Below are 20,716 nucleotides of genomic sequence, written 5' to 3'. Positions count from 1 at the left end.
CAGTTGTGGTTGCTTTAGATGTGGGTTAGGAGGGGTAATAAATATTAAACTTAGTCTTCTGTATCACTGATACAGACACAGATTAAGTTGTCTGCTTAAGCAGATGATGGTATTGCTGTAAAAGGCAGGTAATAAGTTTCAGTGTGTGTGGTACGAGGCATTTGGTTCTAGGCGTAGCTACATATTTTATAGACTTTATTTAGAAATCAAAAGTGAAAAGTCTGAGTACATGTCTGTATGTCTCAAATATTTATTTGTCATCCCAACTACTGCTTAGTTGAAACATTTGGAGCTTCTCTATCTGATCCCATGAGATGTCCCATAAAAGAGTTTTGCCTGTGGGTATCTATATCTATATGCAACACAGCTGTTAGACTCAGCAGCGTGATAGATTCAGCTTTTATGAACATAATGAAATGGAATTTTTAAATGCAGTAAAAACAGACATAAGACAGCACATCAAACGGAATAGAGTCCGTCTGTGTTCTCCCTTTCAGGAGCGCTGCACACTTCTGTCGCTTTCAAAAATAAGAACTACTCAGGAGATTCTGCATCCTACTTCCAGCATGCTGAAACAAGGGCTGCTCTACTATGCACAAATCAAATCATGCTGAATTGCATATTAATCAGAGCCCCTTTAGCAATGCTTGCCACTCAGTGAGACTGTAACACTTTCATCCTTGCACAGAATGTGCTGTCATAATTGGTTTGTGTTAGGTGTTAGAAACATCTTGTGACTGAATGACCTGTAACTAATAAGAAGCAATGCTCAAATGAAATGAAGGTCCTTGTCTTCCAAGCACTATACAAATGGGTTCCATCTGGCAGTATAGTGACTTAATGTGTGATTTATGTTGGACTCTTATGTGTTACAGGGTGTGAGATTTAAAGAACCTCATCAGAATGCAGGGGTTCCTATGACAGCTTTTAAACTTTTGAACCTTACTAGAAGCTTTAAAGACAGAAGTTTAATTAGGAAAAAAAGAAGAAATTTTAGATTAGAAATTTTAAGAAAAGTTTAATTAGACTAGGACAGAGCACACCTTTCCTATCCTGTTTAGTTTTCAATGATTATCTGAATCAGCATAAAGATGAAGTAGAGACTGTTAAAAAATGAAAGCCAACAGTGACACGGTTAAAATATTCACCTGGAAAGCCCTCTCTGCCTTCCATATAAGGACTTGTACCTCAGTCTGTTTTTAATGAGACCATATTGGTGTTGAGTATTTTTCTTGATACATATTTCATTGAAACTGGTGCTTTCCCATTAAAAATTATGGTCTTGAAAGATCAGTTTTTTCTAATTAAAAGTCTGTTTAATAATAAACCTACAAACAGGTTATAACGAGAACAAGGATTGTGTCTTATACGTTGGAGGTCCTGGTAGTTTCCTACAGTAAAAATGGAAAAACGTTTCTTGAAATGAATGGAATACTTATTTCTTGCCATCACGTGTTCAAAGTAAACATGATCAGCACATTAAGTTGTACTTGAAAAGAATTCAGAAATATCACTGGTGGTTTCACGACGGCTGATCAGCTTTAACACATTGCTTTTCACCTCAACACTGACTTTTTTTCTCTTTTCTCTCGTTCTTAGTTCCTTGTTCCAGCATTCTTAAGGTTCTTCATAGTAACTCCTTGGGACAGGAGGTATTTCTGCTGTATTTGCTTATTCTTGGGTGGCAACAGTCTGATTTGTTGATGCAGTAGGTTGGCAGCTGAAAGGGATGCTGTCTGATTGCCTTGTCTTGTTTCCTGCACATTGTGATCCAGGGAATGTGGGGTGGAGAAATGTGGCTGCGGGAGGAGAGCAGTGACAGGAGGTTTTTTCTTTCTCTGGGGAGAGCAACCGAGTATGTTCATTTGGGAACAGAGGTATCAGGAGTGCAGGCATAAGAGGAAGACGACAAGCTGAGAGCCTCTCACGCAGGAAACAACAGGAGACACCCAAAAAGAGCAGGGAGCAGATCTCCAGCCAAGCCTCAGTGATTATGGAGAAAAAGAGAATTCCTAGGAGGTCTGTGTGAGTTTGTTACAGACTGAGAAGGCAATGAAAGTTGCTGGAGGGAGAGCAAAATTGATCCCCACCAAGAGTGCACAGTGCTCAGGGGGAGAACTTTTTCTTTTTTCAAGCTTTTTTTTTTAAATCTGTTTCACCCACCAAAGCTGAATTTTCTCTTTTAAAAACGAAAAGCCTCTAACTACCCACCCACCACACATCCCAAACCTTACTCTAGCTACTACAGTTAGTATTCTAATATGATACAGTTCAGAGATTGATGATTTTGTCTCTACCTCGATACCTGGCTGACTTGGGAGCCTGTCACATCCTTGGGTAAAGGCTGTGCAAAGAGCATCTGCTTTTCTGAACCATGTCCATCCCCTATCCAAATTAATTTTGATGGATTTGCTTTCCAGATTAGATTCCTGGATTTTGTTTGGTGATTTTCCACTTTAGGGTCCAGTAGCAACTCTCTCTGAAATGGCATACTTTACCTCTTTTGCCTTTTTTTCTGCTTCCCACCCAGAAGGTCTTGGTATTTTAATTCTATCCTTAAAAGAGGGTGGAGGAACTGGGACTAGGATTTTCGAAGAAATATTGAAATAACCTTATTTTCTTATCCTGTCTCCATCCCTGACCTATAAAAAGTAGAATGCCATATTTGTTAATTTTTTGCTGCTCGCCATCTGCCTCCCTTTTCTCTTTAGTATAAAACTTGTAGATTAAAAGACTGGTTTTGTAGCTGTCTGTTGAAGATATAGGATACTATTGACCTGTAATATTGCTGTTATCATGTCTACAGCTGAGACAGTTCTTTATATGTCCCCCTGTGTCTTTACTGAGAAATGGGTTACTTGCCCTGTTTGGTGTATGTGGGGGAATAGCTTTGATTACATAAAAGATCCATGCAGCTTTTCTTGTATTGCATTATTATAGCATTTCAGGCAAAAAAACATTCTAGCACTTTTGTGACGAGGCTTTATATAAAAATTAATAAATTAAATGAGAGCAACGTAAGATTTAATTCATCTCAGTTCTGTGCACTATTCACCATTATTAAACTAAGAAACCTTTCCAGACATACTACTGCAGGGAGCTTAGTGGCTCCATCCTAGCCAGCTGTGCTGTATTCAAATGCGTGTTCCTAAAGGGCTCAAAAACAGCAGCAGAGCTTCATTAGTCAAGCTAATATATCCAGCTGAGCAATAGCAGACACCTTCAGAAGGCACTCTCTTTTAACTGGTGACTAGCAAAGGCAAATCATGTTGTCCAGTCTAAATCTCCATCATGGCTGAGAGGCATATCTAAATGGTGCTTTTATTGCAGTTCTTGTTGCCATGTCTTACCTGGACCTTGTCATGGGTCATTCTTCCACGTTTGGGACTGTTTTGTTGTTGTTACTACTAGGGTATAGGAATCTCGGTCTTGGACCAGGACCCCAACATATCACATAACTGTATGAATACAATATAAAAACTCCTTAACCCTTCCTTTAAGAAATTATGATAAGCATATAGGAAAAGCAAAGCCAATGGGAAATACAGATACAGGTGAAACCCTGGACTTTCTCAGCATGGTGGACAATAGTTGTAGCATCCTGGAAGACCAGATTTTAGGGGAGGCTGAAGAGGGTGTTGAAAGAGGATACTGAAACACCTTCCCAGATACACTGAGTATTGCCTCATGTGGCCAGGGGCAGCACAGGAGAAAGCATAAGAGCCTGCTCTCGATACTGAATGGGAGTTAATAAGTTGGATTATAATAGACAGTGGTAGGCCCTGATACAGAAGAAGCTTCTGCTTGTTTCTTAACTAGAGTTATCTTGTATTTCCTAATTTCCTAGCTTAACTTTATCAAATATGTTCAGTCTTGTGCCAAACAGTGAATTTTGGTCTGTCCATTAGATACTGAGATCCTCATTTCAGACTCAGAAGGTGCTATGTGAGCTGTTGTACTCTCAACATTTTTTCAGGATTACTTTATAGATATACAACTGTGTTGTCCTGGAGGCATTTTGTCATGTATGTCACCCTGTAGTAATTGGTGCTCTTCCACTTTTTTGCTACTTTGAAACACATACTTTCTTCTTTCTGTGGTATAACAACCACCTCTTGCTGGTAGGTGGTTAGTCATGTCATAGGGATGCCCCTAAAGCTTTTACGTTATTCTAGAAGAGGGGCTGTAACGAACAGCACTACTTTTTGAAAACCAAGAAAAATAGCATAGTATAATTTGCACTCCCTGGAGGCCTGTTTTTATAATAGATTTCCACTCACCCACCTGCCTTCTGTGCATAGCAGGGCATATACTTTGTATAATTTTGAAGTGATAATTAGAAATGATGATTGGTGGCCACAGGAGGGACTGCAGATCCAAAGCAATAAATGTGTCTCAACAGAGTGACACATCCTCTTCTCATAAGACGGTTTAATACTACAATTCTTTGGAATTAAATCTGTGAGTTCCTAATCAAAGAGCTTAGAAGTAAAATAGTAGAGTATTTATAATTTACTGCTAGGAAATGGTAGCATTATAAGTCCACACAGAAACATTCCAAAACAGCATTAATACTACTGTAGGAATATCAATTATTTTTAGAGGACGCTTTTTTTTTTAGTTTATGCCATAAAATGTATTTTAGGAAGAGGTCATTATTATTGTGATATATATTTGTAGGGATCCAATTTAAGTAGAGGATCTAGTTTTGGGAATGTGTGGCTTTTTATTTGGTGACACAGCTATTCCTTGATATCCCATGGAGAAAACTCCTTTTACCGTGTAATGGGCAAAGCCTACTGAGATGTAACGCAGGCAGTCTAAAGCATGCATCCAGGCTTTTGCAGCAGTAGACTTGTGCAGAGCTTGCTTAAATCTATTTGGACGAACCTGTGATACCTTTCTGCCTTTAATATCGGAGAATGTTATTCCAAGGTGTAATAAATGTAATTCGGATGGCACCTGTTTGAATACTGCCTTGACTGAAATTTAATTTTACTTTCCTAAATTAGCATGTTTCATTACTGTCCTTTTCCCAGTGATAAACAAGATAATTCATTTTGGGTATTTCTGCACCACAGAAACATAAAAATTTGTCAACTGTAAATTGCTGTAGGTGTCATTAAAATTCTCCCTAAACAACCTAATACATTCCACGTATTTTTTTTCGGAGACACTTGCAGCTATTTTTAAACCACCTGCTGTGTCTATACATATTCAGACCATAATGGGGAGGCACTGCTGAGCAATTCAATAGAAAATCATTTAAATAGAGAGGGACATAAGAGTAAGTGATAGAAAGTTCAGTAAGTTAATGCACTAGTTTTAAGTCTCTGTCCCCCCTGTGGTCTCCCACACACACTCTTTCTGCATGTCAAGCTTCAGATTTGGCTTGTGTTCCACTAAAATAATTTATGTGTAATTGCCTTCCAGTCTTACAGAGTTTTCTGTTAGGAAGCCAGTACCTTGTAGCACCAAGGGAAAGCTTATAGTTTGTCTTTAGAGAGATGTTAGCGATGATGTGCAGAATGGCTGCTTGTAAGCACAGAATTATAGCAGCTAAACTGCATGGAAGATTGCACAGTGTTTGTCTTGTGCTTTTGGTAATAGTGAGAACTCTTTTGTATATTTGCACAAGTGCTCGAACCCCTCTGTAATGTCTGCTTTATGATATTTTTTTTTCTTTATTACCCAGTTTTAAGAGTGTCCTGTGGCTCTTTGCACTTAGTCTTAAGTCTTGTTCTTAAAAGAAAACTCTTAGAAAACAAAGGACTAGCTTTTTTCTTACCAACATCTTCCAACTAATAGGAGGAGAAACCAGAAAGGAAGAAAAGGTACTTGTTGCTTTGACCACTCTTCTCTTCCTGGAGGTGTTATAATTTCTCACAAGTTCTGGATGCCCTGTGTATATATGGGCATTCACATCAGTCAGTCGTCGTCTTCTTGTAGCAGCCAGTTTTTCCATCCATACTTTATATTAAAGGGATTTCCGCACCCACCCACCCACCCCCCTTTTTAAGTAGCAAAGTGATAATAAATAGCAGTCAAGAACGGAAGCTAATCTGACCATAGTAGATTGTATCTGCTGGTAGGGTGGAAAAATATCAACTTACTCCCTGTTTTTCCACCTCTTTTTCCTGTTTCTTAGTTCAAGCATATTTTCATTTGTTTGAAGTATATTGCAGCAGATGACTTTTATCAACAAGAAATTCTGAATCCATGAAGCAATAAGGTAGTGACTGACAGTCCCTGGTATTAGATACTGCCCAGTGTAGCTGCAGCTAATTTGAAGCGCCACTAAAACACCAGTAACGGTAAGTTGCACTTCCTAATTGAGTCACAGATATACAGCAGCAGCAGTGGCAGAGTGGGAATTGTGTTGGATAAATGATCTAAAGTAGTAACCTGAAGTTGCCTTCTTCTGGGAAGTTTAGTAAGCCAGGACAGCCTGAGATAAGATTGCATTATACAGTAGCCTCAGGACTCGTAGCCTGTGGTTGTATGTGGGTTTTGAGAAGCTGTTAGTGGTTATTTTTCTTGAGTACATTTTTGTCCACTTAAAATCAACATCTTCAGTCACCTTTTGTAAAGCCTCGCTAGGCCAAAATATTTAGAAGGGCAAGAGAGAGAAAAGAAAAAAAAGAGTTTCATTTCCGTGAGTTGACAATTACATTCTAGTTGAATAGCCAACTTAGGAGGAACGCAGAGTAGTGGAGATTCAGCTGAAGCATCATGCAGCTTTGAGCTAGCAACGAGCAAGTTAGTGGAGTGAAAACAGCGTAGCTACATCAACACATTGGTGAACCACCACTAATGAGCTCTGCTGCCAGGCAGGGCTGATTAGGTCCAATGGAGGGCTATATTAACAGCCCTAATCCTTATAGGACACCAACCAGCATCCCTTCCTCTGCTGCCGTTTACCACGAAATAGCACACTCTGGGATCACTTTTTGTGCTGGGCTCCGTTGTTGTTAGATGTGCCTCACAGTGTTTTGGTGAATCAAACTCATTGGTAGGTCTTAGAGCAGAAAAGCAGTTCTTTCCAAAAATAGCAACAGTGCCAGCAGAGACAGGAACAATGTTCAGGCCAGGATCAATAATCAGTGTCAGGTTCTGCCTTGAAGGCTGGGTGAGCCTATGCAGTTTAGTGGTAGTTTGATGTTCAGTTCTTCTGCAAAGTGTTTATAACTGAGGTGATATATAAAAAAAAAAATCATCATTTTGTAGTGGTGCAAAAGGTGCTGCTGTGGAAGCCATTGGCTGTGGTGTACTGTCGACCAAGATGTTTTGCCTGTATGCGGACATTACTGAAACGGAACCTGTCCCTCTTCCCCTTAGTTAATGATAAATATGGACTAATCTGATGAGTGCAGGCTTAAGACTTGTGTTTGCAGAGTGAGGAGTGCATGGTTATGTATAACATTAAGGAATTCCTGACAGCATAGATCATGAAATGTTTAATTTATTTCTCATATAACTTAAACTAAATGATAGACCAAATGACCTAAATGAGGCAGGCTTTATATTTATTTAATTTTAACTTCAACTCCTAACAAGAGGTTTATCATATTCAAACAGTCTTTCATCATTAGGTCAGTGACAGACTGCAGTTTGTGCTGCTGGTGTCTGAATTTTCATTATCCTCGGTTTTGGTCTTTAGATGGCCATTATTGTTTATTGTGTCCTTTTTAAAAGTGAATAAATGAAGAGAAAGTAAATCAGAGGAATTTGTTATCAGAGGAGACAGTGACAGATATTATTGAGTTCAGGTAGAAGGCGAGAAAATAGGGGAAGGAGATTGATGGAATGAGGTGGCAGTGTTTTGAAATTCAGATGCACAAATATGAAAGAGAATACTATTTTTAAAGCATAAGGGACTTAAGTTTGATATTTGCAGTTACAGTTCAGTCTATTTTGTGAATCTCTAATTCTTAATGCTTGACTTTTATACAAATGTGGGATTTTTTTCCTCCCAAGAAGAAAACAAAGTGCCTGTTACTCATTATGTGATGATGGTTGACAGAATCAAAGTCTAAGAACTTTAAAACCAAATACAATCCAAAGCACTCAGCTTTGCATAAACTGGGGAACATCATCTGGCCTGTCATAGAAGTCAGGGTAGACAGACTTTTCAGTCAGTTCCAGTCTCAAGAATTGCTAATATATCTGGAACTGCCCGTTCACTTATTGCCAGTGCCAAAGTATGAGATCACTTGTCAAAAAGACTGTTATTAGTCTAAGCCAAATAGCCCCTCATTACACAAGTGTTCCTGAAGGAGAAATAAAAAGGAAATTTAAAAAAAAAGTGTCTACTATACTTCGATGGCAATGGACAGGTCTGCCAAGATATGTGCAGGTTAGCTGCATGAGCATTCCATGAGAGGGGCAATCCTGTTTGATTTGTTTACTTTCCTGTGTTAAATTTGTGAAGTTACAGACGTGTATCAAGAGATTTTCAACCTTGACATCTGTGTATCATGCCAGTCTTCCCTGCTGAATCCTACCTGTGTTACCTATATTGTAATTCTGCGTTTCCCGTTGAAAAGGTGCCCATTGCTGAAAGAGAAATTTCCTTCTTCTTTTTGTTTGTGGTTTCAAGTTAGTATCTGAGCTGTGTTCGCTAGAGTAAATATATGACAATACCTTAAAAACCTCTTTTCCTCCTCATCCTCCTATTCCCAACTATAAACCTAGGCTGCTGATATCCATGCCTCATTTTAATCTCTGTATAGGGTAGGGTAAAGGACTGAATGTCTTTGCTAAATAACAAGCTGTTTTGTATTAGGAATCAGAAGCTATTCCAAGATGCATAGATTTGCAATTATAGCTTTGTCCTGGGAGTGAGGATACTAGAATCATCTGCTGACACAAATTTGCTCTGTGACCTGGGGAAACATTTAAATTCTTCGTGCTTCATTTTTCTCCTGCTGCTACATAAATTTTTCAGTGTTGCATCTTACACCAATTGATTTGTGTTTTCTATTTAATCTGGCAACATAGAATTCTAGCCTTTTAGCTACATAATGTGACTGAATGACTTTGCAATTGATACATCAGATACTGGCCTGATATTTTTGGAATTTTTTAATTAATTTCTATCTTGTCATGACATGCCTGTTGCTTTAGAATAAATTGAAACAGTTGGAAAATATTGTTCCACTACTAATTTATATTCCGAGTGTTACTTAATGTCGGAATTAGTGGCATACAGTTGTCTTGATGCAGGTGAATCAAAGTTTGCAGTGTCAAGTCCAATTCTACTTCTATTTAAGATGATAATAAATCACCCACTGAGCTCTGCTGTGCACGTTGTGGCCTATACTTTGTGTTGTTACAGCTTGTTTAAATTTCTAATGAAGACACAGAATAATGTATGCTTATATTATGGTTTCATTATACAATGTAAAATGTCTGTAGGAAAACACATCCCTAGTCAATCATCAGTTTGAAAAGTTTTCTCTTTTACTGACTAATACTCCATCACTTTGATACCTTACAGTCAGGTTTTACATTCACCTCATGTCCTCGGTGTCTACAAAACAGCACAGAAAAATAAGCCGGTGCCCAATACCATTATAGCGTATGCTGTTAGAGCCCATATGGTGTTAGTTTCTCAAAAATAAATCACACTGAGAACTGCTGGATACATACAGGGGCCTTTTCCAGTCCCTCTTGGAGGAAATGTTGCACAAAAATATTTTAGAAGAGCACGACTGCATGCTTTATAAGAATTATATAAAACAAATGAACCTGGGATGGATTAATATTCACAGCATTAATAAAAATTAATTTTTAATTACTGTTTAGTAAACCACATATTATAATTTAATAGCTAATTTAAAATCAAAATTACAGTACTTAGAGCAAGTTTCTAGACCAAGAAATTGTATGTTCTGCATAGTCAGCACATTCGTGCTAATGCTTTAATCTATGTATTAGAGAAACCTGACCGTCACCTCTATTGCACTTTTGTATGCACTATATAGACAAATTTCTTATAAACAAATTTTTCGTCTTTTGGGAAGCGGAATCCTTACCTACAGCTCTGGAAAAACAAGTGGAAGTTAAATACCTCAACAGGGTTGTGTTATCTTTCATCAATTCTTAAAGCTTCCCCTGGGCACACAAGGGTTATCCAGACAGTTGGAAGGCAAAAGTGCTTTTAAAACTGCATGCTCTTTCACAAAATGAAAACAACAGATCCTTTTCAGTGGCAAATAAAATAATATTCTCTTCAAAATATCAAAGCTATTATCTAGGCAGTATGTTCAAGCTTCTCTGGGCTGATGCACATAAGAACACTTGTTATCTTTGAGGTGATATGCACCTACAACTCATGGATACCCTGTCTTGAATTATATGATAGGTTCATCTACTGGAATCTGTATTTACAGATTGTGCCAGATTCAGCTGATTTTATTTTTACTTAAATCTCAGTGTTTGGTGTTTCCTTTTGGCATAGCAAAACCTTCAGAAACAACTACCAAATAGGAAAAAGTGAAAGGACTTCAGTGAAACAAGCAGCTTGTTTTCATACATCACCTTTGAACTTTAAGTGCTAAGAATTTTCACTATTATAAATTTCACCAGGATTTTGCAAAAGGATCCTGAATTGTTAAACCTCTTGCTAGAATAGATTAAAAAGGAACTGCTGGAAAGGAAGAAAGTAAGAACAAATAGCAGCTTCCTTAAGATGAGAAGGCGATGTTCCTGTCCAGCTGGGATAGCTTTGTTTTCTGATCTTGTGTTTTTACAGGGTCATTTGAAAAGTCAGTGGTTTGTTGTATGGCACTAGAACAAAAGAAGACTAAACTAAAACAGGGGAAATATTCTATATGATACAAAATCTATCTGCATTTCAGGAGCTGTCAAAGTGAGAAATGAAACCACAAGTTTGGCCTTTAAAAATATTAATTTATTTTAAAGATGAAATGTAAAAGTGCTGGGAAAGAAGTAACTTTATCTTCAGGAAGAAGCAAGCAAGACTAAATCCCTATCGCTCTTCCTAGATCTCTGATGGCACTTTCTTGCCACCCTTAAATCTAAAAAAGGATGTAATCATCAGTTCTTGCCACCATAAATCCCTGAAGCATTTTTGCTGTATTATTAATGAGGCAGTCATCAAATGTACTAACCAGGGCTTGAGGTATTGTATTTTCAATGGACTTATTTATCAGTTTTACTGAGTGATGCGGATTCAGTTCAGTGTTGACCTACGGCAGTATTTCCGAATTACAGCCATGTCTTACTGACAGGAGAAAGCATTAACCATTAGGATGTAAGAAAAGTAATTGATGAATATTCAACTAATAAACTGTCAATATCTAGCTACATCTAATGTACAGTTTTCACATGCATTCATTAAAAGCCTATATTTAACTATTTAGTTAAGCATAATTTAAGATTTTTAGGGATCATTCTGCCTGTTTGAGACTATTGATTGCAAATTATAGCAAACTATAATCAACCGATAAATCTACGATCTTTATTCACAATAAAATAATACCTGTCTGTACTGTTTTAAATGATATCTTGATATTGTTTTTGTCAAAATATATTGCAGATGTTTCTCAAAAATTATGTATCTTAATTTCCTATGTTTGGGGTTTAGGTTTGGCTTTATTACCTAATCTACATAGTACAAGAGAAAAAAGAAAACCTGCACTAACATAGAAAGACTGAAAGAGGTAATAAAACAGATGTGCAAGTTTGCTGCTACAGTGGACTAGTTTTTAAAGAGTTCATTTACCACAGTTGTCATAAATAAACCCCAGTGCTTGAAATGGTTATAAACAAATCGCTGCCAAGTGCCTGCTCTTGTCCTCACAGAGAGTAGTCTGATTATTGGATCTGTTGGTGTTATCAGAGCTGCTGTTCCTGCTTCCTGAAGGAACGAACAGCAGCTCCTGAAGATGGGGACAAGAGGGCTGGATCCTCCCCAGGTGTAGTGCAATTTCATTGCTTCCCATTAGGCTGTGCAAGATTGTACCAGCTAAGATTCTGAAACTAAATTCTTGCTGGTTAATGCCTGTTGCATAATCTGTCCTTGCAGAGCAAGGATGTTCAAAAAGCAGTAATGAGCCAACTATTTCAGGATATGGACTTCTCACATGGTTTTTCTCATTGTCAGTCCGGGATCAGGGCTAATTACTGCCCAGAATCTGCTCTAGTTTCATTTTGCTTAGTGGCAGTTGGTTGATTCTTTCTGTATGAAAGCCTGCCTCATTTTCAAGTCTACAAGTGGCTGATTAGTTCTGAATAAAGGTCTTGCAGGCCATGAGAAAGGCATGTGCGTTGCTCTTGAGAGATCCTTCTTTTCCCTTTTTGAGAGCTTCAAACACTGCTGACTTTGTTTAACACACTTCTTTTTGACTTGTAGGGGAGTTTATTCTTTCACCTTCTTCATTTTGAACGGGAAGCCATAGTATCTAAGACTGTGACTGTTTGTAATCCTTTTATAGGTGGATGAGATGCAGCTTTACACTGATTTTTATTGGAACAAGACAAAGGTAGTGCCTAGACAAATTGCAGATATGAGTAAAAATTATTGTGTGTATCACTTTGAGGCCTGAGTAGGTGGTAGAAGCGTTTTGGTAACATAACAGTGCAGGTGACAAGTTTCCCGAGTGAAGTATACCATACTTTTGTCTTTAAAATTTGCCTCCTATTTCGAAGGATTAAAGCCTCAATTTTATTGATCTCAGGGGATAAGACAAAACCAGCACTGTCCTGGCTTTTGCCTGTGTTTTTAAGAAAGCAAAACTCATCAAGCCTATAAGATGGCTCTAACTGGTTAATGAAATTACCTCATTTCAAATACGTGACTGTATTGAACTGAAGAATGTATGTAGAGATAAAGAAGCCTTTTGCACTGATTTTGTAATGATACCATTTAGAAACTTACTGCAAAATGGTGTTGGTACCCACTGGGCTGTTTTTGACTTGGAGTTGCAAATGTGAGCATAGCAGTAAGGATTCTCCTATGTTTTGGTTTTTTTCACCGGATCTTAGTCCACACATCTAACGCACACAACATAACATTTTATCCCCTTGTTGGGGCAGATGTACGTGGCAGAGAGGTGACTGCCTTGCTTAGCAGCTTATCATTGGTTGACAGTCAGAGTGCAGAACTTGGCACAACTTGCTACTGTGGTAAACCAGTAGCAAAAAGTGGGAAATTGTTACACTTCCACCAGCCTTAGCCAAAAGGAAAGAGTAATTATGTCTCTCTGGCTGTGGTTGGCATATATAGCTGTATGAAATGTAAAAGGCTAGGTGCTCCCCCTACACCCAAACAATCTAGTCTGTCTGCTTTTTGAAGATCCTGTGAATATCATAGGAAGAAATCCATCAGAGACATTGTTTCAAGTGTCTCCAAATCAAGGCTTACCATTTAATTTTGCCCTTATGTTCTCTTTCACAATATATGCTAACTCCCAAAGAGATTAAAGCTAAATTTTCAATAGAATAGGCCTAAGACACAGCTTTTGTTCCATTAATATTTTTTCTGAGATTACTCTTTGGTCAGTGTGTTTTGAATTTTCTAATTACTCATGCCTTCAAATTTGCCAACACAAACTGCTGAACGGAAGTTAACCTAATCATAAACCAGTAATTTTAGCAGTAAAACATATATTGTAATTCTGCAATTACACGTGAAAAAATATAATATGCAACTCAGTATCATTCTTCTTGAAATACTGACTATGATAATGAGTCTCTTTTATTTTTTCCAGTCATTTGGTGGGTTTTTTCTTTTTTTAATCTCACTTCCCACATGCCCCCCATTTCTGTTATTAGGCTGCCATGTAGTAGTGGAAATGAATGAAGAACTGTTGGGTAGATAGAGGAGTAAGCCGATAGTGAAGAGCACTTACAGTATAACCACTGCAAACCAAGAGAAATAGACCCTTTAGTTTGTCTTTTGCATTCATAAATACACCTGCCATTTCTTTTTGAGGTTTAATTTTCCTTGCAGCTTGTTTTAATACTTCAACCAAGTGGAAGTTCGATACGGGAGAGCATTATAATGAATATTTCCCATTGTTTTATTTCCTAGCACCATAACCAATGAGGCAAATAATCCATGGCCATTAAGCTTTCTGTATGAAGAATTGGAAGGTATGCAGAGCTTACAATAACATGAATAACAGAGATCTTTCCTTAGGTCTTCAAAGGTTGACAGACAAGCAATATTTTTCAAGTGTTTGTGATGATCTCTTTAATATTAGAATATTTTTATTACTTCAGAAAACAGTCGTGTGTCACTTGGCCATTGAGAAATTTAGGGGAAGTGGCTTAAGAATTTAAATTTTCTTTTTTTTTTTTTTTTTTTTTTCCAAGTACAGTGAAGCTCAGGCGTTATCCTCCAGGTAAAAACAACAGATCAAAAAAAATGTTCCATCCATCTGAACACTTACATGTCAAACTTTATGTGATCATCAGAGAGCCCTGTCACATCAAATGAAAGATAGCAATTAAATGGTAGAAACAAACTACTTCCTAGAGGCTTAGAGGTTTTAAAGTGAGTCTCAGGAAAATAAGCATATGAATGTTGATTCCTTAAAAGATCTAATAAGCAAGGATATACCTAAACCAAACTAGCTATGCAAATATCCCCAAAGCTTATTGGCTTTAAAATTCTGAGGCAAATACTCTTAATTAGAGTCACTCAGCAACTGACCTGATCTGAAACCCTGCCATTCCTGCTGCCTCCTAAAGCAATTAAACTTAGACTTTGCCAAAACACTCAGTAAAGATTATAATATTCAAAAAAGAAAACCATTGAATCACAGAAACCATGACCAGCAGAAACTAGGAGGACACATGCTGTTTTCTTTTACCATAATGTTATATTTGTGGGGAGCACAAACTTCCAGACTGCAGATTTTCAGCCAGACATGCAATCTGGTCAATAAGTAAGGCAAGGGAGTAACATGAGGGATGTGTACATCAGCCATCTGAAGCAAGGAAATTGTGCAAGTCATTATAAAAATAGGAAAGGAGTCTTAATCTTTTTCATTTATAACTAAGAGAAAGGAAGTGGTTAGAGTTACGGACAAGGAACTGGAACTCTCTCAATCTGTTCCTAAGTCTACAAGTGATTCTCAGCATGACCTGTCATGTCATTTATCATTGTTTCAATTAACCTGTCTGTGGGGTGTTGCTGTATCCAGTTAATGGATGTTTGTGGTGGACATCAGGATCGTCATGTAAAGACACATTTCATTACTTCTGGTTATTATGCTGCATGCTAAATAGGTGGCTATGCACAGTAAGAGTAGTATATTGCTCTGTCATAGATTTAAATAGTATGTTGTTTAACAGCTGAATCCTTACTTTAGTGCAAGGCTTGGATAAAGAACTCCTGTTGAAAAAGGCATTTGTAAGGATGAAACCCTTGCTCTTTTTAAAGTTGCGTAACCAATAGTGCTTATTTCCTAAATATGTTCATTGACGTGAACCCATACAACTGCCTACATGAGAGTTATTGAAGTATGGTTCACTATAAGTGTGGATTTCTTTATAGGCTTTCTCCTGTTCCTTTTTAGCCTGTAATCAAGAGATCTTATTTTATAATCATGAGCAAATTGCATTTCCTGGTAACTTGTCTAAGTGGGAAAATGAGTGACTGGAACAGCAGCATGTGAATTTACAAGACGCTGGATACCTTACGCTAGCTGCCCATGTACAGTTCCTACCAACAGTGCGTACGTGAGAAGGTAGAAGTAGGCGCCTGCTGGATTTAGCTTCTCAAGTGGAACTGAAGCCATCCTGGCTGAGTCCTCACTGTATGTGGCAATAGTTTCCCTTGAAGAGAGCATTATATTCAGAGGTGCCTTTATTAGTAGCCAGTTGTTTCTTGGATTGCTGGCAAAAATGCTACTAGTTACATTAAAGTTAAAGATACAGTAGTATTTCTTTTGAGCCCTGCAGATGGAGAGATACATTTTTCTTCACAAAAACGTCCGGTGCTACTCTGCACACTGTCAGCACCAAACGTTAACCTCTGGTAAACGGGGCATCTGTAAATAAACTTTAAGGGCAGAATTTGACACTCTTTTAATGTAGGGCTGGTTCTGGAGAAGTTATATTCCATCTAACAGATATGATCAATTTGTCTAGTTTGAATATTGATGGAGGAATGTCTCAGCTGTATAAAATTCTGGTTAAAATGCTTAGATTCTGTGGAACTATATCTCAAAAATATTGATTAAACTCAACATAACCCTTCGTTCTGCCAGGACTGATCAAAAAATACTTTGTAATTTGCTACTATTTGGAAAGCAACTTAAAAACTCTGTATTTTCCTTTCTTTGTGCTGCAGTGTTTTCCTTTAAAGTGCTCCTCTCCTAAGTATTGTAAGGGAAAATTTCCATCGTGAATTATGCACTATGGACCAAATAACGAGGTGTTAGTTATCTCTGTGTGGGTATGGTTCAATGGTCTACTCAGGATGATGAATGATCTGAATGCCCACTAAAATGGGTGCTATTTGGTGCTGTTCTTCACCACCTGGAATCAGAATACACCGAAAAAGAGAATGTGTCTGATAAACTCTGTGGATATTATAAATCCATTTTACCTACCCTGTCCTACAAACAGAGCAAAACCTTAAGTCCAGGGAAATCGGTGGAGTCCAAACTCGTTATCCTCTGACACCATCCTGTAGGGCCTCCTTCACAAAAATGTTTCTAAGCAAATAACGTAACTTGTCCCAGGCAAAGCTCCACTTGCACTATATACATTTTAGTATGCCTCCAGACTAGACTCAGCTGGAGCAATCTTCAGGCAGCAGTGTGAGTGAGTTCCTATGGCACTGTTCTCATGGTCCCCATCCTGAGGCACTGGGATTGTGCAAACTGCCAACTTAACTGTTTATTAACAGAAGATTTTCTTTTTCTTGATCTTAATAGCTAAGTTCATTGCATTTCTAAGTCCCAGGAAAGTGTAACACATCCATCCTGGGACATGCTATGCTCCAGGGCACATTCAGAGCTTACAGACGGTTTTTAACATGTTGCATATATGATTATTAGTTGAGAATCATGCATTTCATTCAGCATTTCCTCGTCAAGCCTGGAGAACTGCAGATGGTTTCACTCCCGTGGAGAAATAACCTTGCTTGATTTTTGTCTCCAATTGTGATATCCCTCCTGACAGGAAGCACGGCTGAATGTGCGAGTTTCTCATTCAGTGCCTTTGAAATATTTTTGAAACAGGGATAGATGCAGAGAAGGCAAAGCTCAAGGAGAGGGAAAATACTGGAAAATAACTGAATTCTTCCTTGATAATCTATTGCAAGCCTTTGAATTCCCAGAGAGACAAACATAGATGCTGATTTCTTTATTCTGCCTTACTTTCACTTGTGTACCATAGTTCTGCTTTAATAAGTTAACACATAACTAATATAAATTTTATTTTACATTTGCACCAATAATTGCATTCCTGCTTTGATAAACATGATCTTATCAGGCTTAAAATACTGAACATTTGACAAAGGCAGTAATTTTAAAAGTGTCTTCTCCATCTGTTTATTAAGCTAATTGTTTTACTTGTAGCCTCCCTTCCAATCAGTTCTGTTTATTGTAATGTTAACTCAGCATTTTCTACCTCTAGAAATCTGTTTAACTTAAAGTGACCTAGATAGGCTTTCAAGGCAGCAGAAAATTCAATTCTATTTTGCAGTTTTCTTGTGAATTTGAAATTTCTCTGTTCCTTTTCTTCCTCTCTCAATAAGGTTTATGCAAATAATATTAAAATTTATAATGAGACTAATATTTGTTAATCTCAGTTCAAATAGTGGATTTGTATTAAATCATAGTTTCAAACACTTCCATTGAGAGAGAGAGAGAAAGGGTATTGCTTTTAATACTTTCATTACTGTGCTACTCTTGTTAAGCTTGAATTGTCATTATGATTATACACTCTAATTTTTAGTATTCAATATTAATTATATTTAAATCCCATTAGATTTACAGTTACCATGGCCACTTTGATTTCCTTTTTACAAAAATGTTTTGAAGTAGTTCCAGGACATGAACCTGATCCTGCAACTCTGACTCATTTGTTGGTTTCAGTACGAGATTTGTGCATATAAATTATGTGAATAAGAGTTTCTTAGATTCATAAAGGTTGCAGAGCATTCCAAAATGGCATATAGTCTCTGACCTGCAGAAATATCAGGAATTAGATCTTGATCAGATTGAGGTCAGTATCAAATGTACAGTTGGTCCAATAGCTGTTGAAGGACATCCTTAAATATGAATTGCAGGTTTCATACATTCCCCTGGTATACATTCTACAGAATGTACAGAAAATGCTAATCTGTAGAGAATTGACAAGGTGCCTCAGTCATTTATTTGGCATAATCACAAATCTTTATGAGATGTCAGGCAGTAATACAAAATTACGTTTATCTACATGTGTCTAAGCTGCACTGCAGTGAAAGGATTTTGACCCAGTTTGTTTCACGCTATTAAAAGCTCTTGCCTTGCTTGTGGGCAAACTTGCTTATCAAAACATTTGTGCTATGGCCATAATTTATCTGTACTGTAGTTCCGTATCTGTCTTCTGCCATATGAGCTACACTAAAATGCCATGCTGGGGAATACAAGGATGTATGGATCCCTTCAGACATTCATTGGATCAGGCCTCCAGGCATACAGGAGTAAGCAGGCATGGCACACATACCTCTCCAGAACAGATGGATGGGGATTTGGCAGAGGTGAGATAACCAATATGAACAGTTTAAGAGCATGCCATAGACACATGGAGCACAATATGCTGCTGGACAAGTAGCAAACTACTAATCCTTCACCTTCATAGCAAGAAACGAGGGGAGCAGGACAGGATTGTGATTTTGAAAACTGTCCCTGTGGCACAGTGCTTCCCATGGCTAATCTAAGTGTGGTAGTGCTTCTCAGATCCACAAGTACAGCTCCAACTTAGCACTTTCTAGCTTTGAAAAGTTCTTTTAATAATGTTATGGATGTCTCTTCCCAGTTCTTCAAGGGAGTCAAGTATTCTTTCCTCCGGCTTCTTGTCCTGCGAGCAGTGCCTCCCATACCATTCTCTCCTTTGTTGATTTTATTGCTTTTAGTCTACCAGAACTGCCTGGAAATGGGACTTCAAGTTTGCAAAACTCTTTATGGACTTGCTCCATCATAGTTCCCTGACCTCTGCTCACCCCCACATCCACTCATATCCTACCTCATATATTCACCTCCCCTCTTTCTCTCCATGATGGTAGATGTTATTCACTTAATTGCAGTTTGTCCTTCCTTAATACAAAAAAGTGGATTTATCTCAGTCATTAACTCTTATCTTTATTTCTTTCTTAATTCTGCAAATTAGCAATGATTTTTTTTTTCTTTACAGTGTGTTTTGGGAATTCTCCTGAAGGAAAGTTGTACATAAAACCACTTTGTAGAGCAACAGGCCTCCAGAAATTTCTGACGTTGAGTAGCATGAATGAAGGATATTTTGGTACAATACTTAGACAAAATATGCTGTGCAGTCTTAGCTCACTATAGCTTTATTTGTGCCAGTTCTATACATTTTACTAAGTTACTTTGTATGTGATATAAAACAGTTACAAGGCAATATTATAAAAGCTTAACTAACGTCTTATTATTAAAGCAGAGCACGTAAGATTTCTTAGGACCTTTGCTAGTGCAATGTCCTGATTAAAATGATCAAATGATTAAAATGAAGACCGCATCACTGAGTGTTTCTACCTGAGGAGACAGTTGTACAGTCTGCTTCCATAAGAATGTGTCACCCAAACCTGTTGAAGCTGAAGGGAACTTTCCCATTAACTTTGCTGATCTCTTCGTGAGGATGATCATAAGCCTCCCTGATCTGTCACATCTCAGACCTCCTGGCAGAATATTTCCTTGAACAGGAAGACCAGGATAACAGGTCTTTAGGACGCTAATGGTGATACTTTGTGGGGGAAAGCAGACAAAATTAGCCAAATATTTGCTTTTTGAGAATGCTATTACTTCAGGGAATTTTTTTAACAAATACCATGGCATTGCAATGATTAAAAATATAATGTACTTCCTATAAAGCAAAATTTATTTCACTGACATAAAGTCTTGAGCAAGATTTTGGGCCAGAAAACTGTGCTGCTAAACATTTAAAAGAACATATAGCTGCTCAATTGTACAGAAGGGAAGTCAAGTTTATATCTCAGTATTATTTATTATTTGAGCAATGTATCCTATATATTTATGTCAAGTATCTGCCAGGGTTCTGATGGTTATGCCTTTTTGTGAGATTTTCTATTTATCCAAAGAGCTATGCATTTACTGAATCTTCCAAAATCCTTGAAAGGAAAATTCTTCTGCATTCATGACCTTCCCACACTTACTTTTTTATGTTTATTTTCTATTGGTTTTCCTCTAGGTCACCACACTAAATTCATACTATAAGTAGATTGTATCTTAGTATTGCTAGTAAAAAAAAAAGAATTAGAAAACTATTCTTTCTTTTATAGTGAATGTGAAAAGCTTTTGAAGATTGATTTACAGAAAGAAGCTGTGTACAGTTTAGTGCACCGACATAAACTTATAAAAGGAGCAACCTGTAGCAGCTTAACATCCCTTATTGTTCACCAAAAGCAACTGTAATATAGTGCAAAATCTGCACAAGGCAGTGACAGACTAAGTCTGAAAGTGAGAATAACCTAGAAATCTTGGTTTGGTTGCAA

General features: G+C 37.6%; 1 protein-coding gene across 3 annotated transcripts in view; it reads left to right on the top strand.

The window, feature by feature from the left end:
* Positions 1-20,716, top strand: part of CDH13 (cadherin 13) — a 521,353-nt gene that overhangs the window by 386,534 nt on the left and 114,103 nt on the right. The window contains exon 8 of one of the 3 annotated variants that reach the window (XM_050904353.1): positions 19,381-19,442. The exons of the other annotated variants lie outside the window; for them this stretch is intronic. Coding sequence (XP_050760310.1) covers positions 19,381-19,419 — 39 coding nt within the window. The 3' untranslated portion in view covers positions 19,420-19,442. Of the gene's footprint in view, positions 1-19,380; positions 19,443-20,716 lie in introns of those variants that run through there. 3 annotated transcript variants of the gene reach the window in all.

This window comes from Gymnogyps californianus, chromosome 12 (assembly GCF_018139145.2).
Source record: "Gymnogyps californianus isolate 813 chromosome 12, ASM1813914v2, whole genome shotgun sequence".
Classification (NCBI taxonomy): Eukaryota; Metazoa; Chordata; class Aves; order Accipitriformes; family Cathartidae; genus Gymnogyps; species Gymnogyps californianus.
This window is presented reverse-complemented; position numbering and strand designations above follow the sequence as displayed.